Source organism: Bemisia tabaci, chromosome 9, assembly GCF_918797505.1.
Source record: "Bemisia tabaci chromosome 9, PGI_BMITA_v3".
Lineage (NCBI taxonomy): Eukaryota > Metazoa > Arthropoda > Insecta > Hemiptera > Aleyrodidae > Bemisia > Bemisia tabaci.
This window is the reverse complement of record NC_092801.1, coordinates 13,444,692-13,471,629: the sequence shown is the minus strand read 5'-3', so window position 1 is coordinate 13,471,629 and position 26,938 is coordinate 13,444,692. Positions and strand designations below refer to the sequence as shown.

The window sequence follows — 26,938 nt, the reverse complement described above, 5'->3', positions numbered from 1 at the left end:
TGTGGCAACAGCGCGGCCCGCGCCTCTCCGCGATAACTGGGTCCGTCTGGTTCGTCTTTACGCTGCCTGATGCCGCGTCGTGACAGTTAAATACCCGATTACTTGAGTCAATTTGAATTTTATCGCGAGCAGTACTTAATTTTATGATAAGCGGAAGAAATAAAAAATTCGTTTTAATCGAACAGTAAACTAATCCATGCAACAAGCTGTCATTTTTTTTAAAAGTGACGTGAAATAATGTTAATAAATTTTGGGTAAGTACGGCAACGATGGACGGTTAAAATCTCTCAGGGGTCATCGGTATTGTTCACGTCGCGTGCCTAGTAGGAAGCAGCGCCGGCGTCTGCGATTTCACGCGTGACGTAAACACAATAGCCAATCAAACGACAATGCACCTGCTATGTCATCACATGACAATAGATGATTGATGCGCCGGCCAATTAACCATGCATCGCGGGCTCATTAACATAACCTTTGACCTTCTGTTTATCTGATAAGATTGAAGTTCGCGATTACCTCGTGTTATCTAATCTTCATAGAATCAACTGATAAAAAGACTGAGATTGTATGGAACAACAACGTGGTGCTACAGGTGGTGCTCGGCAAACGCCTTACCGGAAGCGGAAGTGTTTGACAGTCAAGCAAAAGCTGAAAATAATCGAATTTTGTGAATCCAATAAGAATGAGCCGAGAATTAGGTAGCCGAAAAATTTAAAGTGCCTTATTCATCCCTCAGTGAAATTTTAGCCAAGAAAGGGAAATATTTGAATGTTGCCCAAAACAGGGGCCCTAGAAGTAAAAAAGTAAATAAACCCAAATTTGAAACTCTAGAACAGGCTTTGATCACATGGTTCACTCAGGCTCGTGGTCAGGGTATACCTGTAGATGGTCCAATTGTTAAAGAGAAGGCCCGAGAAATCGCGTTACGAATGGGTATTCAAAATTTCACTGCCTCGAACGGATGGTTGAGCAGATTCAGGAAGAGAAATGGTCTGAGGTTCAAGAAAATTTGCGGTGAGAGTAGGAGTGCCCCTGTGGCAGATGTTGACTTTTGGAAAAATGAAGTGCTACCACAAATTTTTAAAGACTACAAGCCTGAAGATGTTTAACTGTTGGTTTAAATTGTTCAAAAATCGCCCCCTTAGATAGTTTACTAAAAGGGGGGCCCGCTGACTGATCCAACCTCAGGGCCCACCAATGGATGTGGGGGGCCTGGAGCAACAAATGAGGCGGTCAACGAGCAACACAACAGTTGCCAGTTTTAAGATACACTGATTTCTAACACTAGCTTATACAATGGAACATCGCGTTCACTCTTTTGATGAAGAAATGATGACTTTGAAGAAATTTTGGAGTAGTGCTTTTTGACTTTCAGGAAACCTTGGAGAGAGAGGTACAGATGGTCTACCTGGAGAGCGAGGAATGCCTGGCGCGCCTGGTCTTCCTGGGCCAATGGGACCAAAGGTAATGGCTGATGCAAAAAAATTCCATCATTTGTTTAAATTCATCGCATTGGGAAATTCATATAAAGCTCTCCGCACATGCTACACCTTTGGGCCTTCCTTGAAACTGAAGATGTTTGCCTGTTAAAAAAGAAAAGAAGAAAAAAATAAAAATTGAACACAGCAGAAACATTATTGAGTGAAAGATGATCAAAACTGAAGGTATATTTTTTGAAAAATTTGATGATGCTTGTGTCTCTGAAAAGGCGTTAAAAGTGCGATGAGTAAACATTTGAGGTAGGAAAGCTTTTAAATCACGACTTTCTTGAGAGCTGTAATCGGTACACTGATGAACATTCAAGGAAACACATGCATCAGATTCCAAAATTTCCATCTTTAAATATTGTAGAGCTCACCAAGTTTCAGGTCTAAAATAAATTATTACATAGTTAATTTCAAGAACTAAACTATTAATAAGGATGGCCATAATAAGACTTGAAACTTGAATTTAACAAGGTGGTCGATTCCACCTCTGAAACTTAAAACTGCTTCAGAAAGACGAAAATTGAAATTGATGGAAACAGCAATAGACCTAAAGGACAATGAGAAAATAAAGCTATCCTATCGGAGAGTACCGGCGGTTGCAATGGAGAAAGGAAGTAAGTACTATACTAATTAACGGCAACCAACCAGAGACCCTGTATTTAGTCCATTATTTTTCCCTACAGTCCTTAACAACTTCCCATTCCAACCAACAGGATTGCATCATTCTCCCTTTATCTTCTTTGTCTATTGCTTTGCCTGTCAATTTCAATAATCAGTATGCTATTTGATCAGTTTTTGCGATTGTACAATACAGAGGTACAAAACCAGCTCAAATCAGGAAAAATACCTGGGAATTTTTTATTCACTTTGAATAAACTGTTTGTTACAGGGAGACACGGGGAGACCAGGAGAACCTGGTTTACCAGGGATGAAGGGTCACAAGGGTGATAGAGGATTCGATGGCGTGCCTGGCTTGGTCGGAGCACCGGGAAAAATTGGAGATGCTGGACCACCAGGTCTTCCAGGACCACAGGGTTTCCAAGTAAGATACTAAATTTACTTCACTTCCTACCATTCAATATATAAAAGCAGTGAGTGCAGAAAGGACCCTTCTTGGTTACCGTGTCTCAGAATTTCTGGTGAAGTTTCAGTACGGTGTTTAGAATTCTTGACAATGTATATTCCATGATTTTCCTACATTTTCAAGAGCTCATTCCCTGATGAGGAATCGAAGTTGTCTCCAACTTTGCCAGGATTTTCTTGGGGGGGAAAACGATACAACACATCAGAATTCTAGATATGAATATTGATTTTTATTCATCTTTTGGCCGATTCTTTTGCACACATTCAAATTTTTAATTTCAAAGGCATTCTTGATATTTGAAATATCTGGTCAATGGAAGATTCCCTATTATTCTGATGATTTAAAGATTAAAATATGTCATTCAAGAGGTCAATAATGGCGGCTTACATAAAATACAATTGACCTTTAACCTTAATAAGAATAGGTACTTAAAATTTCCTTCCCACAATTTATTCTTTTACACAAACGAATTCAGTATTGCTTTCATGAATGTTCCGCAAACGCCTGTTAGGAAAATATGACCTGGACAAAATTCAGATGAGGTTGAGGAAGAAAATCAGTCTCATAACAGTGAAAGAAAAGATTCTTAGTTCCTAGAACGGATTCTTTGATTTTTCTTAAAATTTTTCATTCCCTGATGATTCCCAGATTTTCCCATCTACACACCATGCTCTGAATAAAAAAATTTCAGAAAATTCATCCAATACTTTTTCGCCTCAGAATATAAATAATCAGTGGCAATTTTGAAACACTGGAACTGAGAGAAGTACCTTTTTCGTACCCAACACCTCGAAAGTATTACTTACAGATACAGTTAACAGGTCAACTGTAAATTTGTTCTTTTTGACAACCTTCTCATTTCCTAATGACTTTTTGTTCAAGGGTCTGCCGGGGAAGGCGGGAGAGCCTGGACTTCCAGGCAGAGAAGGAGAAATTGGAAGACCGGGACAGCCAGGATTACCAGGACTGAAAGGAGACAAGGGTATTCCAGGCGAGACGGTGATGGGGCCTCCCGGTAACCAAGGACCGAAAGGAGATGCAGGATTACCCGGAGTCAATGGCCAGCCGGTAATCATTCTGTTGTTTTAGTTCTCATAGCTTCAGTAACAATTTTGAGAGAACTCGCATCAGATAAGCTGAACTACATTTTGAAATTAGGAACGACAATTTCTGGCTTGGTTTAGAAACAACCTATATGAGGACTTATAAATAACAACAGCGGTTGCTGACATCCGCCATTTTTAGGGCAAACGCTTTTTTCGAATTCTGGAGCTCTCAAGAATGCCTATGAAAAGTTTCAGACTTCCACCGTAATTTTTCGGCGAGATATGAACTGAAAACCATGTTATTTGTAAGAACAGCGAATATGAGAATCCACTGTTCTCAGTGTTCTCCCCTGCCGGTGCGGCAGGACACCGCGGAGATTCTAACGCACTTGCAATTAACTGCCCTCGCACCAGCCACGGGCTGCAGCTGACACTCAAATGATACGCATAGGGACCGTTTCGCCAAAATTGATGAGTTTTTAACTGATTTAATAATTTGTTCCTTATTTTTGTTGTAGAAAATACAGACAGTTTAGTTTTTTATTTAATTTGATTAAATGACTTAGAATTGACATACTTTTGGTTCATTTCAATCGTTTTACCAGCCTCACCCTTCCTGAAGACTTTGTTTCATGCATAAAAAAGCGTTTTCAGTAAAAATAGCAGATGTCACATTTTTTTCAAATCGCTGTTACTCCCTCAATTTTTCACTTACATAGATCGTAAAACGCGTGTTTTTTACAGGAAGAGTTGCTCTTCATGAAAATCTTTATGAGAATCCTCTCCGTTCTATGGGCGGCAAAGCGCAAAGCTTCGAGAGCTTCAAATGCAATTTTCTCACAATGTGAAAACTCGACATCCACTATTGTTACATTTAAGTCCTCAAATACATCACTACAAGTATTACATCTTTTTTTATGCTTACCTCTGTAGTTCCTAATTACAAAATGTTGTCCAGTTGGCAGTTTGCAAGTGACTGTTGCTGCCTGATAGCAATTTAGGATTGACCGAGAGCGACTACAAGTGCTGTCATTGTATGCAGGTACCAAAAACCAATACCTTCCTCTGAGGAAATATTGCTGAATTTGTCTACTGCTTGAGACAGTTAGAAGTAAGCAACTGCCAACTTATCCGACACAATTTATTCCCTTGTATTTTCGTTCTTGTCCTACTATTCGGTGACAATCACTAAAAAATATTTCCCTGTTTTGAATAGCTTCTGATAGCCAATGAAAGCTTGAAGATTCCAGAATTGTTGCCTTGCTATAATTAAAATAGACCCATGACACAAACTAGCAACCAATAAATTATTTCAGTTACATTATTTGGCATTAACCCATTTGCTCCCTTCAGAGCAACTACCTTTGTTGAAGGGAATTTTCAAGAAGATTGACTTTGAAAAAAGGGATGTATCTTTTACGCTCTTCTTTTTTCTATAGCCGGTAAAGGTTTTTCAAGTCTCAATGAAATTTTTCCATTCATTTGTTCCAGGGACTGCCTGGCCTAAAAGGAGACAAGGGCCACTCAGGAATCCCGGTAAAAGTTTTGACGATCACTCTAAAGTTCCACTAAGCACTATACCAAAAATATTATTGAAGATTTAAAAAAACTGGTTTTGCACATGACGGTTGAAAATTTTGAAACGATATTAAAGAGGGACAACTTGAAAACAAGAGAATTTTGGAATGAAATGACAATGATGATCGACACTCAATAGTGTCATAGTGTATTAACTCACATACACTATACACTTCATAGTGTCTTCCTTCATACTCCGATGAGTACGATTGAAAATGTAATTACTTTTCATCAATTTTCATCCTTCTCAATATAATTAAGGTATAGACTCTAGAGAAATTTCATGATGGATAGTTACATGCAAATTCAACTTTTCAAAAGTGAAATACATACTTTTAATGGCAGTTAGGGGCCAGTCATAAAATAGACAATGCTCTTAGGAAGGAAGAGGGCCAATTTAAGGTATTGTTAAGTAGTACTAGAGTAGGCGAGTGGTTCTAATTATTCGAAAATCGACACGAAAAATCAAAGTCAGGTTGCAATTTTTCAGCGAAAATTCATCACAAAACGCAAATTTGAGGAGGGGATTGAACTGAGCATTAACAATTTTTTTTGGGAAGTTGCAGACCTGTGTTTCAGTTGCATTACAAAAGGGAGGGGATGGTGTAAAAAAATCTGATTTTTGGTCGGACCCTACTTGTTTCATGAACGGTCAACTTTAAAAATCTACAATTATCGCTAATATCAACATTATTTTATAAATTTTTACTGTAGGGTTTACCAGGTCCGAGAGGAATTCAAGGGCTTACAGGAGAAAAAGGTGAAACAGGATCTCCCGGTTTACCTGGGCTTCAAGGATTTGCAGGTGAGTTGTTAAATGCAGTAAAACTTCGTAATAACGAATGTCAATTTAACGAATTCTTCGAATTAACGAATTTTATTTGCAGTCCCAAAAAAACCTTTCAATCTCAATCAATCTAAAAATCTCAAATCTCTAAAATCTTTTCAATGTAAATTAAATTCTGTTAAACGAATTTCGGTCCCCATGGTCGAGTAGGGCCATGAATATTGGCCCTACTTGACCATTTTTGAGTCTTCCAAAAATGTGATTCCTTTGATTTGGATTCAAGGGACATTTCGATATTCATGGGATATTTTGGGAATGGATTCATTTGGATATTTCTCCCTCTCTTTTCAGGAGTTCCAGGGAGCAAAGGACACCAAGGTTTGCCTGGACTACCCGGTGAAAAAGGTGAAAGAGGTGATACAGGATTTCGCGGAGAAAACGGGATTCCAGGGCCAGAGGGCAGACCTGGCCAGACTGGTCCTCCGGTAATACTCCCAAACATTGTAATATGGTTTGAGAACAGCAATAGAGGGACAAAATTTGAATGATTCAATGCTACTTCTTATTACTTTTCTTCAAAATTAATTAATTTGTTTCTTGCTTTGTAAGTTGTTATTAAAAAATAGGAAGCTCCCTAGACTCTGAGAGAAAATTTGAAACTTTCAAAATCCACTCAAGAGATTTTGTTTCCCAGTTACGAACTTTGTACCTCCTGAAATGTTTGAGGTGTAGTAAATAATTGGTATGTTAAGTCGGCGTATATTTTGTGCCTATTTATACAGTCCACGCTCACTGAAATATTAGTAGATGTTCAGGCAGCACTTACTTCTCGCCTTGTTGCAAGGTTCAAACCTGCTAAAATATGATCATTTCTAAGTTTGCACAGTTTTTTAACCTTTTTCCAGAATTTCCAGAAAATTTGAGGAAATTCTGAAAGCAAATACTAGGATCCTGGGTGAGTTAATAAAGAAATTTTAATTTGGACTCCTCTACACTTCAAACTGAGATAGATGAACAATCAAGTTCTGCAGGTTCACTATCAATATGTAAACTCAAATGATGAATTATTCCTCTACTGTTTTCCATACGCCGATTGCCTATTTCCATTCGATACAAGGATCAATTTATTAAGAGCAATGCAATATTAGGATCCTGGGTGAGTTAATACAGAAATTTTAATTTGGACTCCTCTAAACTTCAAACTGAGATAGATGAACAATCAAGTTCTGTAGGTTCACTATCAATATGTAAACTCAAATGATGAATTCTTTCTCTACTGTTTTCCATACGCCGGTTGCCTATTTCCATTCGATACAAGGATCAATTTATTAAGAGCAATGCAATATTAGGATCCTGGGTGAGTTAATACAGAAATTTTAATTTGGACTCCTCTACACTTCAAACTGAGATAGATGAACAATCAAGTTCTGCAGGTTCACTATCAATATGTAAACTCAAATGATGAATTATTTCTCTACTGTTTTCCATACGCCGGTTGCTTATTTCATTCGACACAAGGATCAATTCATTAAGAGCAATGCATGCATCACTGTTACAGGGAATTCCAGGATTGATAGGAAAGAACGGTTTCCCAGGGTTACCCGGACAGAAGGGAGATCATGGAGAGCCAGGGCGGATTGGGAGCCCCGGCCCCCCTGGACTTCCAGGGATGACAGGTCCAGCCGGTCCGAAAGGGCATCCTGGATTGCCAGGTCTGCAAGGACGGCCAGGGGAGAGAGGAATGCCCGGCTATCCGGGTGAGAAAGGATCCAAAGGACACCAAGGCCTTCCGGGAATCACGGGTCCAACAGGCCCTCCAGGATCAAGAGGGTACCCGGTGAGCTCATCCTGATCTAATATTGAAGCTTACATGAAGAGTATAGACTATAAGAGTATAGACTATAAAAGAATAGAGTATAGACTATAAGGGCCGTTTGCAAGATCTTTTGTCAACCTCCCGCCAACTCACATCGCAATCACACGCTGAATGTGGGAGCTGAATGTGGGAGCTGAATGTGGCTTGAATGTGGAAGTCATCGGCCCGATGCCTGAATTTTGCGCGTGACGCGCAAAATTCAGCAACGTTTCTCAGCAACCATCGGACCAATTTTGAATTTGTCTGAACTATTCGAATAGATTTGATACACATCTGGATGAAAATAACTCGAATTTGCTAAATTTCAGTCATTGGGCGATGACTGTTGACTACCACATTCAGCTGCTAAATTCAGCGTCTAATTGCGGCAAAACGAGTGGTCAGACTCTGACCGGCAGTCAATCTGCTAATCAGGCTAACTACTGGTTTGCGAGAGAAAACAAAGGCTGACCGGGACTTAACCAGAAGAAAACTGGGAGTCATACACACCTACCTCTGGTCAAGCTCTGATCAGCTCAAACCACCAATTTGACAAGCACCTGACCAGAGGTCTTACCATCGACCCTACGAGTATAAAGTATAGACTATAAGAGTACAGAGTAGAGATTATAAGAGTATAGAGTATAGACTATAAGACTTGTTTGTCACTATTAGCGAACTCAGTGCTATCAGATTGTGATGTTCTGTGTTCTGCTGCCATCAGAGAGGCGGAGCGTTTTGTCATGGACTTTGAATTCTACCACTGAATTGACTCTGATAAGCTATGATAATATTAATATCATATCTTTTTCGTGAAGGGCGAACAAGGCCAAGCGGGGAAACCAGGTCAGGACGGACTCTCGGGTGCACAAGGATTTCCAGGCACTCCTGGCCTGAAAGGGGAAAAAGGAGTGGCAGGTAATCCTGGATTACCTGGATTAAAAGGAGATTTGGGATATCAAGGGCTGCCTGGTGCTCCAGGTAACCCAGGAACTGCAGGTCTACCAGGACTCCAGGTAAGACGAACCTTTCATGAATAACATTATGAAACGCTTTGGCTCTTAAGACGAATTCGTACGTTTTTCAAAACATCAGCTGTGAATCTACAAAAATGTGTACCTTGATTGGGTTATTTCAAAAATGCCACCCATACTCCATTTTTTGTTTTTACGTTTTCAAAAAATATACTTAAGAGAGAAAGGCAAAGGCAGATGAAATTTTTTGCCAAAATTAGAGTAGGTCATCCTCGAATCAAACAAATAAAATGTAACAAGAAATCTGAGGATTTGTGATTTCATCATCAATAAGTGAATATCAAAGTATCTTAGGGCCAGAAAGAACATGAAATTGAGATACATGTAGAGGACTACACAAGGTATCATAACAGAAGTGGAGAAAGAATCTTCCTCACAAATATTTCCACACATACCGACCAACTCCCACAGACTTTAAACGAAACTAAAGTCAAAATAATGGAAGGTCCGCAGTTGATAACAATCATGAACCTTTAACAAAAATCTGATTATAGTTATGATCTATCATAATTGGGGGCAAAATTGGTGGATTATAATCCAACTGTACACATTGACTCACCATTTGACAGGTGCTTTGAGAGGTGACTCAGAAAATCCATGTTTACTTCGATTAAAAGCCCTATGAAAAAAGCTTTTCCTTTATTTTTAAGATTTTATGATAAAATCTTTGATAGGGTGCTCCTGGACTACAAGGGCCTTCTGGTCTCCCTGGTGAACGAGGACTTCCGGGGGAAACAGGACTTCCAGGCATAGCTGGACTTCCGGTGAGAAAATTCATGTTTGTTTTATACTTGCTGCACTATGAGGACTCTTCATTCTTTTATTTTTTACTTAAGTTGCAAGCTTCTTCCGAAAAATCACAAATTTTCAAGAATTTTCAAAAGTATTTTTCTTCCAAATTTGCAGAGAATTATGTTCATAATTTGATCTAGAGTGTCCGAAAGTTTCAACGAAAAAATGTCAACAACTTTCTTCAAAGATAAATATTTTTGGAGAGTGAATTTGATAGCATGTGAATGTTCCTACAACATTTTACCTTAGCGCAGTAGTATACTAGATAGGATTTTGTGGGTTTCCGTATAGTAAACTTTTGTTTCAACACAAAACTATTTTTTCTGAAGAATGTCCTTCAAAAAATCGTTACACCTAAACATCTAAAATTAATAATTTTGCTGAGAGATGTAAAACATTTTTTACCATTCTGCAATTTAAAAATATGTTATGTACAAAATTTGAAAGTCCTTCAAAAGACGATTAAAATATATTGCTGAATCTTTCATTTCAGGGGCCAAAAGGACACCAAGGACTCCCGGGAACCCAAGGTATAAAAGGCGACAAAGGAGATTTAGGTCTTACAGGGGAAAAAGGTCACAAAGGCCTCATAGGACCTCAAGGTTTGCCCGGCTCACAGGTATGTGTTCACTCATGATACTAATTGTAAGTTTCATTACATTAAAAGAACTTTGTGAGGCACTGCCTCATTTCTGTTCATGCAGGAATTGTACAGGGAAAATTTAAGAATTTTTCCACTTTTTTTTCTGTCTTTAAAGAGTTTCAACTACTTCTCTGGATTATTTCAACTTCAAAAATCACCTATCTTGAGAGACTTACAATTCACAATTGGACTGTGTTGAACAGAAAAGAACCTAGTCACATCAGCTATTGCCAAATTTAATTGTGCAATTTAATTTTCTATATAAAAACGGTGTGCAGATTTTGTTGCAAATGTTAGTGAATTTCTGCATACTAATAAGTAAATACCTTAAAATTTTCGAAGGAACCTGCACAAACGGTGTCTTGTAAAAAATTATATTGTTGAATTAAAGACAGTAGCTGATGTGGCTTGGTTCCTTTCTGCTGAATGCAGTTTAATTTAAAAGCTTCATTTCTTTTTTCAATACAATTTGTGATTTTCTCCCGTCTTCTGAATCTGGCCCCTACTTTGCCATGTTATTACTTGGAAGAAGCTGAACCACTTTTCAAACCTCACTTCCTATTTTACTCAGTCCATCATAACCTAAAATAATCAAAAAACTAAAAATTTGGACTATAGGCTGAGAGATGCTTTGAGATGGTCCATTCCAACATATCTCAGAAACTTTAATGCATCATTTTAAAGTTCCGTTGCCTCGATCTTTAATTTTATCCATCGGTATCTTTAACACTGATGATAGCTCCGTTTATTTTCAGGGTTTACGCGGGGAGAAAGGTGATACTGGTCAACCGGGCCTGCCTGGCAAACCAGGAGAGAGAGGAGACCAAGGACCTAGAGGTAATGCATTCACTGGTCTATTCATAGTGAAATGATACGGCCAATATTTTACGAGGATGTTCGGAAAACATTCAGAGAAATCACTGTGAACTTAGTTCAATCGTTTTAAATGATTTTGTTGAGTTGGCTCACTTTCCATCCCTGAGTTAATTGAGGCTAAACATGCATGCTTACATCTGACATGAAATTTGATAATAGACCGGTGGACAAGGTACAAATATTCTGATCCATATTTCTGACCAAAATTATACCTAGAACACGGTTCGCACAACAAAAATTACTGAAATCAACTCCTTACCAAGATAATAAAGTTTTTAAATGCATAAATTCAAATTTTCTGCTCAAGGGAAAAAACAATTATCTACTTGAGTTGAATCGCACACTAAAAATTACCGTGACAGTCTAGGCGATATGGACATATGACAATCTCAATCTTGAAGCTTCGGCTCAGCTAAAGCAAGTAGTTTACACTTTGAATAACAGAATGGAAAAGGATACTCGATTGAGAAGCTTGCCGAAACTGCTGTAGAGCGCGATTTGACTGACATTTTGACTACATTTTGCAATTTGGAACTATAAATTCTAGCTCGGTTTAAAAACAACGTATGTGTCATTAGTTTCCCTATGCACATAAGTGTTTTTCCAGAAGAGCCAGAATTTATAGTTCCAAATTGCAAAATGCAGTCCATTTAGTATTGTTTTCTTTGTAAGCAGGGAATTTAAATATCCTGTAGCCAATGTAAAATAAAAACATTGATATCCCAGTTAGGAGTTGAGTTTTGTGATTTTCATTGTGCGAATCGTGTTCTACAAAAAAGTCTGGTTAAGAAACATGTATCAGAATGCTTAAATTTGCACCTTGCCCACTGGTCCATCGACCTACTACTTTCTAGTCCAGTTTCATAGTATTCTTTTTAAAATCAAAGGTCACCCAGGCAAGAATGGTGAACAAGGAGCCCTAGGACCACAGGGATTGCCTGGTCAGCCAGGTCTGGAGGGACGGCGTGGATTACCCGGACCCCCTGGAACTCCTGGACCACCTGGTCCTGTCGGAGAGCCTGGTATTTGTGATATGGGGGCACTGGTATCTTACATTACTCAAGGACAGACAAAGGTGAGACCATGACTTGCATCAACAGGGTGTCTACTAAAACAGGCTGCCCAAAAATCAGTAATTTTACAATACTTTTTCAGCACAAACCCAAGAAATTCAGTACCTCTTCAACAGAAAAATTCAGTACTTTTACAGTACCGCCAATTAACGAAATTCGAAAAATTTCAAACATTTGAATTTCTCGCTCAAATTGCGACCAAAATGACTAACAATGAAAAAAAATCTGGACCTTTTTGAGGAATTTCTGCACGTTTTCATACTTTCGGATCACCTTTAAAAAATCAGTACTATTTCTAGACTTTCCGGAAATTCCGGACTTGCAGACACCCTGATCAATAATCAGAGTTCATTTCACTTCAGCATTACAGGATCATAATGCAGCCTTAAGAATAGATAAAAAAAAGGAAGCAAATTTCAAAACCTTTTTGGTAATTTTTTCTAAATGCAGTTTTCTCCCCGTTTCATCAGTCCAAGTTGGCGACTTTTGGTTCTCTCTCGAGACAGATGATGCTATGATTGATTGCATAAAATAACTCTTTAAAACTCATTTGTCACAGAGGTGTAACAGGATCACTCTCCCGAGGTTCTGTTAGCCGACAACTTAAAAAGGCTAACTCAGCCTTTTAAAAGCTTACCTAACTTCACTACCTCACAATCCTATTTTAAAGAAATATTTGCCTTATTTATAATAAAATAGGAGAACTTTCCTTTGGAAAAAGCGAAAATTCCCGAGTCAACTACAAATTCTCTGGATGTTCCCCGTGTTTTCCATCAAAATTCCAACTCTAGGGTTTTCTCGGTGGTGTAAACCCTGACATTTTGAAAAATGTTAATCAGACATGTTAAAAAAAGGTTTTCCTTACTTGCAAACATCATCCGTTCCCATTCTTCTTTGTTCCTAAAATGACAGGGCCCTGCAAGTCCTCCTGACTACAATGATGACTCGCCTTACACGGACTATGATGGTGAAAAAGTGCAGAACACTATTGCATGGATTAAGAATTCCTCACCTGCTCAGAAAAAACAAAAAATGAGAGACGGCACCAAAGAAGCTCCTGCACTTACATGCAAAGAACTAGCCCGGCTACATCCAAATTTACAAAATGGTAATAGATCTGCATTGATTATGCAAATTTTTGCAACTGTACATGATAAACAAAACCAACCAGTATGAAGTTTTGATTAATCCAGGAGGCAGTATTTCGAATTCAATTTCTGATTTTTAATAGATTCTGTACATTTCCCCTGGCTTGTAGAGAATATACTCATAAAATTTCAAGTCGGCATGGCGATTACTTTTGAGTTGAAAAAATAAAACATGAGAGGAAATTGGGCAACGTCTGATGAAGTTGGACTGACAAACGTTGAATTCATCCAATTAACTAAATAAAAACCACAAATAATTTTCAGTTCTTTTTCCTGTAAATATCATAGATTTAATATCTAACATTACAGTGCATTTTCTTTCATGAACTGCTGATAAGAAATCGCATTTATCTTATCTCGTGCTTGAATTATTGGATAACTATCATAAGTTGATAGTTAAAGTTCAAAACCACGAATCTCCATTGCGGTTTTTTAAAATTTTCGCTCCTGATATATTTTTTCCAAAAGAAACAAGCCGACTTCTTAACTTGAAAATACAGAATATTCTGCTAATAGAGAAGAAAAATTAAGGAAGTTTTCAAGAAATTACATTAACTACTTCTTCAAAGGAAAAATAAAGAGCGAACAAAAGTCCGCAACATGGCAAAAGGAGATATGCAGTTTTGCACTTTGGCCATCGATACAGCATCATTTCTCTGACTTCCTTCTTGTGGAATTTTGTTTTACATTACAATTAATGCTCAACACTACACAGACTCAACTACTGAAAAAGGGAAGCTATACATAATATCAGCTTCTTAGATGTTTGAAAATGTGACTTACACTAAACCATTATTTCAAATTAATTTATGGCAGGCTTGTTCTGGATTGATCCAAACGGATGGGACACCGACGATTCAATTTTAGTCCTTTGTGATTTTCAAAAAGGCGCAACCTGTGTGATTCCATCACCAAATGAAACAGCCTCGATATCTCTGCTCCAAGGCGGCTCACAAAACTGGCTTGTGGATGCCATTGGTGGAACACAGGTGAGGGGGATAATTTCGAATGATTACGGAAATGAAAAAAAAAATTGTTGACAAGTCTCATATGAGAAGTTAACTTGTGATTTCCTATTCTTCTTACTGATAGCAAGACTAGTATACTCGTCAGTAAATGCCGAAGGGTTAGTAACCAATACAAAATACAAATGATATACCATTTAAAGATAAATTTTAAAAAATCATGGTGTGAATAATTTTTGGTACAAAATTTTGATAAAAAATCTAAGAAAATGAAGCTTAAAGCCTCATACTTTTCTAGCGGTCTGTTAGCTGAGGAATATAAGAGTATGATTTTGAAATGTGATTATATTTGAAGAAAGTATCATTTCATCGACTAATTGTCATAATCCCATGAGTCTATTTGGTTTTCAGATGTCTTACAAGGTGGACAGAAAGCAGTTAGAAGCTTTGCAAAGTCTTTCATCTGAGGCAGCTCAAAATATTTTCATCTTTGGAAATGCAAAGAATCACCAAATAAATAGGACAGAACAATTTTCAAAGCCTATTTCACTCCTGGGTTACAATGATGCTGTTATTTCACCCAAGAATAGTAAATTCTTACGATATCAAATTACAGAGAGCCAAGCACAGGTTGGTGAAGAATAATTACTTAAACTCCAACATTTTCTCATTGATACTTTTGTAATTTCAACATTCTTCAGCAGAGGTGTAAAATGTTCTTTGCTTTTAAATTATTCAGGTAGCTCTCATATGAAATTTGGTGCGGGGGCTTCGTGGAGGTAAAAAAGTGCGCTTGATAGTTTCCTTTACATAAAGATATTAGCGTTATAACAGACTTAGTGTACATACAGTAGTAGGCTTACCAGTTTTCTTTGCAAAAACTGACAAAAATGAAGTTTTCTATTTACAGTCCTGCTTCAGTTCTAGGAGAAATAATTCCTAGAAATTTTAGCAAAAGATTTTCTTGACCAAGACAGCAAAAATTGCTTGGGGGGGGGGGGAACAGGCGAATTCACTTAAAATTTTGAGCAAGAATGACTGTCTGTAATTCCTTAAGACGGCAAAATGTGAGAGGAAATCGCCACCATCTCAAATCCAGACATGTGGTTGTAGTTTCACGATCGATACAGTTTAGTTATGAATTAATTTGAATAGTGCCTTCATACTCATAAAATCAGGCACTGCTTTCAGTAAAATCTATACTTTTTCTTAGCTCACTATGAACTGATTCAGGGGCTATATCATATGTTTTTATCGCCGTTTCGATCATTGAAATGTAAACAGACCCGTAACCTTGTCGAATTCGCACCATGGTGGTAAAATGTGCGGAGGTGTTTTTCTTGCGATGAAAATTTCTTGTTTTAAGTGAGTTAATTATTGTCTTGTGACTCGCTAATGACACAATTGTGACTGATTAACATAATTAACTCACAAAGAATTTGGACATGTGATAAGTCCTGTTATTTTGGTTTGAACCATGGCAAATCAATTGCATACATCGCAACATTAAAAAATCAATAAGTCAAATATCACAAGAATGATGTAGCCACTAAATCAGTCTTCTGTTCTGATCTTCTTTACTTTTCTGCCCATTTTGAGGTGCATAGTTTCCTCTTCTTTGAAGAGTGAAAACCTACTTTTATTCATTTTTTCTGTCCTAAGGTTGGTATTCCAAGTCAAATTGATATTCGATATTCAACCACAAGAACAGAACGTTTACCTGTGATGGACATGGAGTTGGGCGATTTGGTGACGTGGTCCGAAAAAGTTGTCGTCAAATTTGGGCCAGCATGTTTCCACTGAAGGAATTTTCAACTGTTGGAAGGGAAAAAAAAACTGTCATGAAAATTGTACACAAACAATGACTGATGTAAAAATAAAAATAACAATTTTTTCGCTCAATTATTCAATTCTTACATTTTAAATGAGAATTTTTGTGTTTCCTGCATTCCTTATATGTGTTTGAAAACAGGTAATAGACGGGTCACTAAATTGACAACAGGGATAATTAGTTAATATCTTCAAGTATTACCAAACAATTTTTTTTCCATTTTATTGCGCCCCTTTTCTTCTCCTCTGAAACACTTTGACACTGTAACCTCAAGAACCTCAGAAAGATATTATACGTAGCAGAACACGTAAGTAAATCAATTAGTTATGACTTGCTCTTGCATTTACTGTTTTTGACTTCTGAGAAAAAGAAAAACGCATCAATATTAGTTGGCTTTGTGATCAAATTCTTTTCAATAGAAAGAAAGCTTAATTTCTTTGATCAAAGCTGACAATACTTCCATGCTGGAGTGTCAAGCGCTGCAAATAGATTTCAAGAGCCAGTATGTTTTGTTTGGGTTGTGGTGTGGTTCGCTTGTGTTAAAGTTTGTGACAAAACCAAAATGTTTATTTAAAAAATTAAAAACGCAATTCTAAGGGTAGGAAAAGCTAATTAAAATCCAATCGATTAAATGCTGACATGGCAGAGCAATGCCGGAAGCTGCGATCAACCGGACAGTTTACGCAGTTTTCCCCGCTAGGCTACATCATTAGAGCCTGCCAAAATTATTGTATCAAACAGGTACCATTTCTGGCATTTTCAAAACAGGGTTTCTTTGCTATTCACGATTTTGGATTAAACAAAATCTAGGAAAACTCCTAGAAGTTTGGTTCACTCCATACTTATAGTGAAATAAAAAAGTTGGTGCCCATTGACATATTTCTCAGCGAATTTTTTTTTCCAGCTATATTCTCTTTAAACAACCCATTTGTTTACTGAATAGAAAATAGATTGGTTTTTTTTCACATATTAAACTAGATTAAGACTTCAATTTTTCAACAAAATAGATACTATGCACATGGAAGTATTTGAATAATGAAGCAGCTTGACAAAATTCTCAGGGAAATAATATCAAGGAAATGCAATTGTGAGGAAATGCATTCTGAATCTAAGGAATTGCAGCATAAGGCATAAAAGTAATCATTTATTTATTGATCTATGAAGATTGATGAACCAAATCCCAGTTTTGATAATGACCTCTAGAGAATCCTGAAAGTCAAACGAACAATTCTCTGATGACCGAACTCTGGAAAGATCCCTGTCCAAGAAGTTTACGATAAATTTTACAGAGGGCATTCCATTGAGCACGCAAAACAAATGCCTTCTGAAGATTAAATCTAACTGAGGACCTCAAAAAAGCTTTCAATAAAGCCCCAACAGCTGATAGAGGAGCTTTTTCTATTTTGTTCCTGCTGCATCAGCTGTTCTCTATAATTTTTCTTGACGCAATCAGAAATAATGCATCAAGATTTGTTGAGTTAAAATAGGGGTAAAATAAGGACTGAGCAAGAAACACAAAATTTATTAGTAGATGGAATTTCCACCAAGTTGGGTGTTACTAAAATGACAATTAGAGAGAAGACAGCAGAAAGAGGAAAATAATACGTTGTTATGGAAACAATGAATCTAAGAATGACCGGCTGTTCATTGTTTATTTTTTCCCCCAACTTAACCAATATGTTTCATTTAAATTTCTCGTAAAATTAGTCTAAATTATTATCATGTCAAAATTAGAGATCTCAATGCTATCAGAGATATAGCAGATAACCTCAAAACATGGTTTAAAATTAAGGTGTGAAAATAAAAGTGAGAACGATTTCACTTCGACCATGAAAGCTGAAAGGATCTTTCAGATTGGTGACACTAAACATTCGAGGATTTCAAGTGCTTGTGAGTTACAGAAGTCAAATTTCAGTGAGAAATTTGACCAAAATGCTACTAAGAATGGCAGGGGAGATAACGCACAGATCATTCCTGCAAAGGAATCGGGAACTGTTCGGCACAAGGAGAGGAGAAGGAAGGAAAGCTTCAGGAGAGGGGAGAGGAGGGATGATGCTAGTGTGAAAGTGGTTCCTCTTCATATCAATGATGTGATAGATGCCTTGAAATACTGTCAGAGAGGCTCTTTGACTGCTGTTAAGCAGAATTACAGCAGGCGGAAACTAGGGAAGTTCAGTGTAGGTGAGTCAAAATTTGATACTTCATGCTTACAGCTCCTAACCCTTGCTCATCTCTCTTCCCAAAAATACAATGTCCATGGTGAAACTGCAGAAATTCATATCTCAATTTGCGGCGTTGCAGACTTCCCATCATACTTCATTTTCTTCATGGAAAACCACTGAACATCGTTTTCTGCAAATTTCAGTGATTTTTCTTCTCTCCATGAAGAATACTCTGTGAAAACTTCAAGCCATAATGTTGGTTTGGTTTCCTTTTAAAAAATGGAATAGAAGCAGAGATTTCGAAACACCGCAACTGAGATACGCATTTTTGCAGTTTCACTGTCAATATATTAGAGCTTTACCTCTAATGGACAGCTAGACAAGGTACGAATAAAAGCATTGCGGTCCATTTTTACCGATCAAAATTTCTTTTAGAGCATGGTTTGTGAGACAAAAATTAATTGAGAGTGACTGCTGACCAAGATAATAATGTTTTTTGATGCACACATTCAAACTGTCTGCTGGTAAAAAACCATAATCCACTTGAATAAAAAAGCACGCTAACGTGATAGTTCCTGCCGCATGAAAATAAGGCAACCTTAATCTGCTTCAGCTCAATTGTTGCATGTTGTTCACACTTTGGAAAAAGGGGTGGGGAAGGAACGCTGCTCGATTAAGAAACTTTTCAAGACCGGCATGGAGCAAGATTTGATTAGAGCAAACTTCGGTTTTTCTTATGAGCAGAAAATTTCAGAATTTTTGTGACCAACATAAGATAAAAACGTTAATACCTAAGTCAGAAGTTAAAGTCAGTAATTTTCGTAGCACAAGTCGTGTTAAAAATGAAATTTTGAAAAGAAAATATAAATCAGAATGCTTCGATTGGTACGTCGTCTATTAGTCAAACTCATTCAATTTGATTTACTTTCATTGTTGGGCTAGTTTTCAACACGATGGAAGGTGTCAGCTATAATCCTTAATAAACTGCGTTTGCACCTTTGTCTGTTACTGCAGAGTTGCTTGCAGCATGCCCATCAAATCTCAAGATTCAAAAACTTCCAGACTATTTGTATCATTTCCAGAATTATTCAATAATTTTGGGCCTGTTTTGAGATGTTTTAACTTTCTAAGTGCTTTCATAGGGGTTGACATCGTGTGAGACACATGAAACTAATGGAAAATCCATTTGAAATTCTGATGACTGTTGATAGAGTCAGTTGTTTCGTCAAATTTTTCTATTGACTGGAGAATTTTGGACTCATCATGGGATTACTACGACATTAAATACTTTCCTCTCATTTAGGAATGAAAGTAGTATTAAAAAACATTCTGTGCATTTGCTAATTAAACTGATGGAAATTATAGAAAAAAACCATCATAAGTATGATATGTGATACTTTGATAGTGAGAAATTCTTGTTGTACAAAAAGCAATCGCATCTCATTCTCTTCTTTTTCTACTTTTGGTCTGGCAGAGGTCTTACATGAGGATTAGAGCAGCGAGGTGCAGATTTGTGGGGAGCAAAGAGACGAATGACTCTACCTATCAAAGTGTAAACTGTTCGTATTTACTTTCATCAAGAGACTCACTGTGTTCTCACCAGTTTACAGCGTAGTTGTTGCTGAAATTCAGTTTCCTTATCCATGAATTTCTTCAGTTTGCCTTTAGAATCTTGTTCCCCTTCCCCATAATTTGACCAAGTCCCTACATAATTGCATTCAAATTGAAAAATTTAAGAATGTTATTTTGCAACTACCCTTTGAATCTTAACAGTGAGGCTTCTTCTCTCTTTGATACATAGGAGGTATCATGTCTTATGGTCCTAAAAATCAGCCAATTATTTTGACAATGGTCTAATCCTCGCTTAAGCTATAGTTTTCTTGATCTTTGCCACACTGTACTGTTGGCTTTCTCTGTCAAATGAGATATCTATGACCTTTGTCAAGACTTAAACTATCTATATCTGAAAAGTTTTGTCTTTTTGTAACCTCACTTTCCTTTTTCCCTACAGAAAGAATTTCTGGGAAGCACAGGAGATTTCAAAACCAAGAAGAAATGTCAGAAATTGATGGTCAATTCAACAGGGATGCCGAGAGCTTGGTCAGTGATTTTGTCCAAGAACTGAACATTAGATACATTAAAAAATGTGAATCTGAAGTAAGGAAAGGCAAAATTAAGTGTAGGAAAACATTAGGACGCCAACAGCCAAAAAAGTGGCCCAGGTATAAAGAAAAAAAATTATGCGAGAGAAATACTAGGGTAAAAAAAATAACTTCATATCAGGGCAGTGATGACGTAAGTTCACTGACTATGCTTTCTTATTTGCCCTTCGACCAAAATGCCGGCTCAAGAGTGGGGAAATATTCTCGCAGAAAAATTAGGAATAAACACTCAAAAATGGGATCAATATACAGGGTGGGAGATGTCGAGACTTCATCAGATGTTACCTCCAGGAGGAGAAGAAGGAGGATTCAAAGCAAGTCCTACAATGTTTACAAAGAAAATGACACTTGCGACCATTTAAAACTGAATAATCATGCACGAGGGATCTACCGTTCCAAGTCACAGGAAAGCACGTACAAAGTGAGACATCCACGACAAAAAAGACTGCGGAAAAACCGACTTATAACTCATCATAGAGATCCAAAACTTCGTAGCAGGAGGTCGCAACTTTCTGTGCCAACTTCAGAGCAAGAAGATTTAGACTCTTGTGAGCCCATAGGAAACAGACGACATAGCAATCAACAAGAAAGACTGGAAAAAGAGAGTGATGTAAGAGGTACATTGGAAGAAAACACAATATCTGATTGGAATAGAGAAGCTACGGCTAAAGCTGAGATTTTCGAAAGATTATCTGGTCGGGATAGGAAAAACTTCAATAACAGCTTAGCAAATTTATCTGGGAGAGATTCCAAAGAAGATTCGATACCATTATATAACCCATTTCTCAATTCATCCTTTAACTATGCACGAGGGGGTAGTCAAGACACTCCCACTCAAAATAATTATGAGAAAAGTATTCTAGGTCAGTCAAACAGCAGAAAAGAAGATAGGGATTTGAGTGATACTGGCTGCTTGGCGAGAGCAAGAATGGATGAAATCAACTCAGACATGACAAATCAATTCAAATTTGAAGTGAATCTCGAGAAAAACTTCCAGATGAATGGGCAAGTGTCACTCCCAAGGGATTCTGATACGAGTTTAATCCAGCAGAATTCGAAAATCGATGTCAAAATTGAAACAAGCCAGATAAAAATACAAAAAGGACCTGGGATTTCTCACATTCGGAATGGAGAAGACTCTGAAAAAACTAGCGGCCCAGTAGACAGCTTCTCTGTCAGCAAGATTCCATCCGACACATTCAACAAGAGGTAATCACTAATCAATGACAAAGTAATACGCTAGTGGACTACAGATTAGATGAATTAAGGTAATGATTCATCTTTTCTGTTCCAGAAGTTTCAAGATGAGGCCGAAAAAGTAGGGTTTTTTGGGGTTAGTTGTTCAAAATGTGAAATGAAAATCAAATTTTAGAATCGTTTTGATTCCATATGATGTTATAACTGGCTCTTATCTTTTTACAACCAGAAATCCATCACTCCCATTATCAGTGACACTCACCAGCTGAGAATAGCCTAGACACCTCTCACTGATTATTTTTGCTGCCCTGGTTTCTCGGATGACTTGTCCAACAGAAAATTTCCCTCTTTTTAAAAAAATAATGAAAAAAAAAACTTTCACAAATAAAAACATGAAATACAAAAATTTTTTGAATGGACCACTAGACAAGGTACTAAGTTGAGCATTCTGATATATTAAAGTTGAACTTATTTTTATCGGGCTGCATTATGTTGATGAAAATTACCTTTCTCTCGATCACTTTTTATCTGGTGTTCTCAGACGATAGCTATTTCGATGATATAAATCATCATCATCAGGTCTTCGACTTCGACTTCGGTAAACACTAACGGTCACATCTTAAATTGTTAAAACTTACTAAAATTTACTAAGATTTACTAAAATTTACTATAAAACACTTTAAAAACTCGTGGGTGCACCCGTCGCGAACGCGTTCTTATCACCGGCGTTCCGGCCGTTGCGTCATCGAGATGCCCGTTCGTTGTTGGTGCGTGCGCATATCTCTGAGTAGGATTCCCGGCTAATTCCTACCACAACCACCAGCACAAGATGGCAGCATTTAGATCGCTAATTCATAGATTAGTCACACTACCCTTAACCAAGGCCGGATACAGGAAAGAGTTGAACACCATCCTAGAAATTGCTGAGAATAATGGCTATGAAAAACAAGCTATCCTTAGAATGCTGAGGAAGAAGAAAGAAACACTAGAGAACAGGACTTTGTTCAACGGTACAAGGGAAGACACCAAATGGGTAACAATCCCATACAACGGGGTAATTTCAGAAGTAATTCAGAAAACTGTGCAAGAGGGTGGAAAGCATAAAATTACCTTTAGTAACAAACCCAATCTAGGTAGAGTCCTTATTAACACCAAAAATCAAAAGAAGGACACAATGGATTGTAGCGGGGTTTACCAAATAAACTGTGAATGTGGTATGGCTTACGTGGGGCAAACAGGAAGAAAAATTGGGACCAGGGTTAAAGAACACCTAGCCAGTGCCCGTCTTCAAAAATCGGGTAAATCGTCGTTGGCAGATCATTTAATAAGCACTAAACATGACCCGGAAGCCACGGAAGTACAAGTAAAGAAAAAATGCGCCAAAGGAAAGAGAATGAACCTTTATGAACAATTTTACATAGAGTCCCAAAAAGGTGACAACCTGCTCAATAACCAACAAGAGAGTGAGGTGGCAACACTGGTAGCCCCTCCAATCCTACTCAGAGATATGCGCACGCACCAACAACGAACGGGCATCTCGATGACGCAACGGCCGGAACGCCGGTGATAAGAACGCGTTCGCGACGGGTGCACCCACGAGTTTTTAAAGTGTTTTATAGTAAATTTTAGTAAATCTTAGTAAATTTTAGTAAGTTTTAACAATTTAAGATGTGACCGTTAGTGTTTACCGAAGTCGAAGTCGAAGACCTGATGATGATGATTTATATCATCGAAATAGCTATCGTCTGAGAACACCAGATAAAAAGTGATCGGGAGAAAGGTAATTTTCATCAACATTCTGATATATGCTTCCTAAAAAAAACTTTACGTAGCACACAATTTGCGTAATGAAAATTACTGAAATTAACTCCTAACTAAGATATTTAATGTGCATTCAAACCTCCCGCTCATGAAAACACAGTAATCTACGAAAGTCAAATCGCACACTAAACATTACCATTCTGGGATATGAAAATCTGGCAACCTCAATCTTGACGCTTGGCTCAGCTCTGACAAATTGTTTACAGTTTGAACGACACAAGGTGGGCAAGCAACAATGCTAGATTGAGAAGCCTGCCAAAATTGTTTGAAGGCGCGATTTAACTCACCTAGAGTATTGTGTTTCTTGTGACCGGGCAATTCAAAATTCCCCTGACCAATGTAAAATAAAAACGTTAATATCTTAGTTAGGAGTTGTTTTCAGTAATTTCTGATGCAAGAATCAAGTTCTATATGAGATTCTACTTACGAAAGACGTATCAGAAAGCTTAAATTTGTACCTTGTCTAGTGGTCCATTGAGAACTTTAAATAGTCTCTCTCTAGTAGTAACTCTGGTTTAGTTTGCCTGTTTCGGCTGGTTTTTGCGCCAAGAAGTTCACTAGATACTCCTCTATTCAATGACGCTAATAACTCAATTTTGAGTCTACTTCACTCCAGTCCTTTTTCACATGATTGAAAAAAATTTCAAAATATCCCTTGAAAATTAAAAAAACCTAGCAAGTGGTGAAATGTGTCTGTTAAAAACTTGAAACAATGGCGAAGATTGTTTAATTGGAATTTTCTTACACATATTCTTTTAAAGCTAGGTCCTCTCTTTATTTACTCTTTTCTTCGTGTGAATAATAGATACAGGAAGAACAGACTTAATGGGAACTTTGGCATCCTCAGCCGAATCAGCGTCCCGGACTTCCATCAAAAAGAGGTGTTCACAACCAAGAACTTCAGGAGGCCTCAACAAAACAAAAACCAACAAACACAAAATGAAAACAACAGATCCTCAAATGATCCACTAAAAAATATAATGCTAACGCAGCTCGTGAGACAGAATTCTGGTATGTCCCTACAAAAAGAAGGCAAGGTTGACATAAAAAAGCGGTATCTTTTGGGAAAACTGAGTTCCGACACTGTCTCTAAACCCAAAAATGCTCCCGCTGGCTGCACCAACAAGATACCAAACTCAGCTTCTCATCACTTCGAAGGGTTCGGAAGTATGGCCAGCAGATTGTCTGAGGAAGAAGGGTCAGACTCCAGTTTAAGTGAATCCGTTATAGTTCAAACGATGAACCGGAAACAAAGCAAAATTAATGAGAGGGAAAGCGGCTTGGCCCTAAGGGACGTCAATCATGGTGGCAATGAAAGAGATGGATCAACTGGTGTGGATGTAAACGATCAGCGCTCAAGCAGCTTTCAGGAACATACACTTAAACATAGAACCTGCTTCCATCAACATACAGAATGGCAGCATGATTGTTTCAAAGAATCTCCGAAAAACGAAAGAGTTTGGAGTGAGAATGAGCCCAAGGATGGCAGCTTTAAAACACTTCCGAAAAAATGTGCTGTTGCCAGCTGCAACAAACACGCAGTTATCGATATCACAGAAGCCCTAGAGCAGAGCAAACAAAACGATTGCAAATCAAAAATCGATAGAAAGCCTAAAACTTGTTCCCATAAAAAACCTGTCGAAAGCACCTCAAGTCACAAAACATGCTTATCATGCACTGCACCTCTGACAAACCAAAACTCAAAAACTCAGCCTTGCAACAGTGCAAAGCGCTCGATTCCCTCAGATACCTTCCCTTTAACCGATGACTTTCCAGGCCACTTAGAAGATGTCCCGTATTTCCGCTCTCCAAGTCAAGAGGATTTCCAGCAGTATATCAGTCGGATGCAACCCTGCATCAGTGCGAAAACAACCCAGCCACCACTTGTCAGCAAAAAAGTACCATACCCTGCCTGCCAGGAGTGTTAGCCCCAACAAGTACAGCGTGCCAAATTACTGGGAGACAGGAAACTGTGTGCATACCCTGACCGATTACACGAACTGTTCGTATGCTAACCAGGAGACCTTTGTTTACCACTGCACTCAAGAAAAAGGAGCAAATAATTATGATTTTCAGCCGGACAATGATTTCGAGCCTTTACCATTCATGCAGTCGACAAGACCACTTGTTGACTCGAGCGGCCGACCTCTCTTAATTCTTGACGGTGATGGACGTCCATTGATGAACTATGATGGTCAGCCAATCTTGCCGGAAAACGTCCAAGAAGATTATCAAAAATTAAACGAACTGCTATTAGGGCGGGAGAAATCCAATCAGACAAATAAATTTTCTTGCTTTGGGTTCCATTAAAAACTTTCTCTGAACAAATAAGTTTGATGATGATTCTGTACAAAGGGGTGACCATAAAAAAAAATTATCCGGTTCACTCTGTCATCCTGAGAAAAAACTTTACTTGAGCATGTTGCAAAAATTCCTTAAAAATATTTCTTTTGGCGGAGAAACAGATTATCTTCCTGGAACTTCCCACGTCCACTATCTTGAATGGTGAATGAATTTTTCTGAATATTTTGGAGAAAAAAATTCTGGAGTTGTTCAGCGAACTCATACTAAATTGAAAAAATTACGTGATATCAAAGTGTTCAAATTGAGTTTATTCTTTGCACAGGATCAAGGCATTTTCAGCTGACTTCTTCAAAAAGGCTTTGATCCAATGCATCAAGACTGATGACCCCCCCCCCCCCTTTTCTTTATACAAAATGGTGCTGCCTTCATCTTCATTTACCACACGAAGTTTTGTTGGGGCATTGTTGCTCAAATGTACAAACATTGTTTAGGTTCTATGGTTTACTTTGTCTTGGTACTGTGACTTTTTTTTAATATTTTATTTTCAAGGGGTGCTAATCCTTTATTTCATACTGAGTTAGTCTAGTTTTAAATTAATGCAAATGCTCGTATGGTTTGACGGTACTGTGCTTTTTTTATCATTGCAAGCGATGTAATAAATAAAACCAACTAAGAAACCTTATGAACTCCAAGTTTTTATTGAACGTTTTCTCGCTGTTCCGGGTAAAGCGGTCACATATCTTGAGATAAAAATGAAAAAATGGAAAAGATAATGAGTAAGCAAGGGGTGCAGAAAGTTCCAAATGTTAAACCCTTTCTGCCAAAATTTTTTAGATTACATGGAAAATGTGTTCACTTTTGGAAAATTTCCTGAACTTGTTTGCTATGCTGCAAATTTACCCTCATTACATTTTCTTTACCCCTAGAGTAAACGATTCTCTCGTGAAATAACTGAGAACTAATACTTTCAAAGCAACTCAAAGCAGTTCTATTCTCTCCACCCAGAAAGGAAAAAGCCAGTTAAAGAGAAATAGTGTAATAGGAAAGAGGAAAACTTAGAGGAACAAAGAAAACAGAAGCTTAAAATCGAATA

At 37.7% G+C, this 26,938-nt stretch overlaps 3 protein-coding genes across 4 annotated transcripts in view; 2 read left to right on the top strand and 1 right to left on the bottom strand.

Moving 5' to 3' along the window:
• Nucleotides 1-16,864, top strand: part of LOC109038179 (uncharacterized) — a 29,107-nt gene extending 12,243 nt beyond the window's left edge. The window contains exons 1-17 of one of the 2 annotated variants that reach the window (XM_072304591.1): nt 566-698; nt 1,376-1,464; nt 2,377-2,529; nt 3,454-3,639; nt 5,109-5,153; nt 5,910-6,000; nt 6,334-6,467; nt 7,541-7,819; nt 8,656-8,853; nt 9,546-9,635; nt 10,157-10,282; nt 11,062-11,143; nt 12,070-12,257; nt 13,168-13,363; nt 14,220-14,392; nt 14,780-14,998; nt 16,031-16,864. In XM_072304591.1, the coding sequence (XP_072160692.1) occupies nt 683-698; nt 1,376-1,464; nt 2,377-2,529; nt 3,454-3,639; nt 5,109-5,153; nt 5,910-6,000; nt 6,334-6,467; nt 7,541-7,819; nt 8,656-8,853; nt 9,546-9,635; nt 10,157-10,282; nt 11,062-11,143; nt 12,070-12,257; nt 13,168-13,363; nt 14,220-14,392; nt 14,780-14,998; nt 16,031-16,171 (2,406 nt within the window). In that variant the 5' untranslated portion in view covers nt 566-682 and the 3' untranslated portion in view covers nt 16,172-16,864. Of the gene's footprint in view, nt 1-565; nt 699-1,375; nt 1,465-2,376; nt 2,530-3,453; nt 3,640-5,108; nt 5,154-5,909; nt 6,001-6,333; nt 6,468-7,540; nt 7,820-8,655; nt 8,854-9,545; nt 9,636-10,156; nt 10,283-11,061; nt 11,144-12,069; nt 12,258-13,167; nt 13,364-14,219; nt 14,393-14,779; nt 14,999-16,030 lie in introns of those variants that run through there. The other variant, XM_072304590.1, reaches the window with a different exon arrangement.
• LOC109038182 (solute carrier family 49 member 4 homolog) overlaps nt 1,441-26,938 on the bottom strand; it is a 35,823-nt gene continuing 10,325 nt past the window's right edge. The window contains exons 13-15 of the mRNA XM_019053155.2: nt 16,089-16,183; nt 13,121-13,267; nt 1,441-1,583 (exon numbers count right to left, since the gene is read on the bottom strand). Of these exons, the coding sequence (XP_018908700.2) occupies nt 16,180-16,183 (4 nt within the window). The 3' untranslated portion in view covers nt 1,441-1,583; nt 13,121-13,267; nt 16,089-16,179. The remainder of the gene's footprint in view (nt 1,584-13,120; nt 13,268-16,088; nt 16,184-26,938) is intronic.
• Nucleotides 17,538-26,925, top strand: LOC109038180 (uncharacterized). The gene is made up of 3 exons (XM_019053154.2): nt 17,538-18,380; nt 20,373-21,732; nt 24,347-26,925. Exons 1-3 carry the CDS (start codon nt 18,029-18,031, stop codon nt 25,467-25,469), a joined length of 2,835 nt encoding a protein of 944 aa, XP_018908699.2. The 5' UTR covers nt 17,538-18,028; the 3' UTR covers nt 25,470-26,925.

Bases quoted from the DNA above. Each gene is read 5' to 3' on its own strand.
- LOC109038180 (XM_019053154.2), top strand. From the start codon at position 18,029: ATGAAAGCTGAAAGGATCTTTCAGATTGGTGACACTAAACATTCGAGG. The intron at 18,381-20,372 runs GTGAGTCAAAAT...TTTTCCCTACAG, and splicing joins ACTAGGGAAGTTCAGTGTAG to AAAGAATTTCTGGGAAGCAC. The intron at 21,733-24,346 runs GTAATCACTAAT...TGTGAATAATAG, and splicing joins TCCGACACATTCAACAAGAG to ATACAGGAAGAACAGACTTA.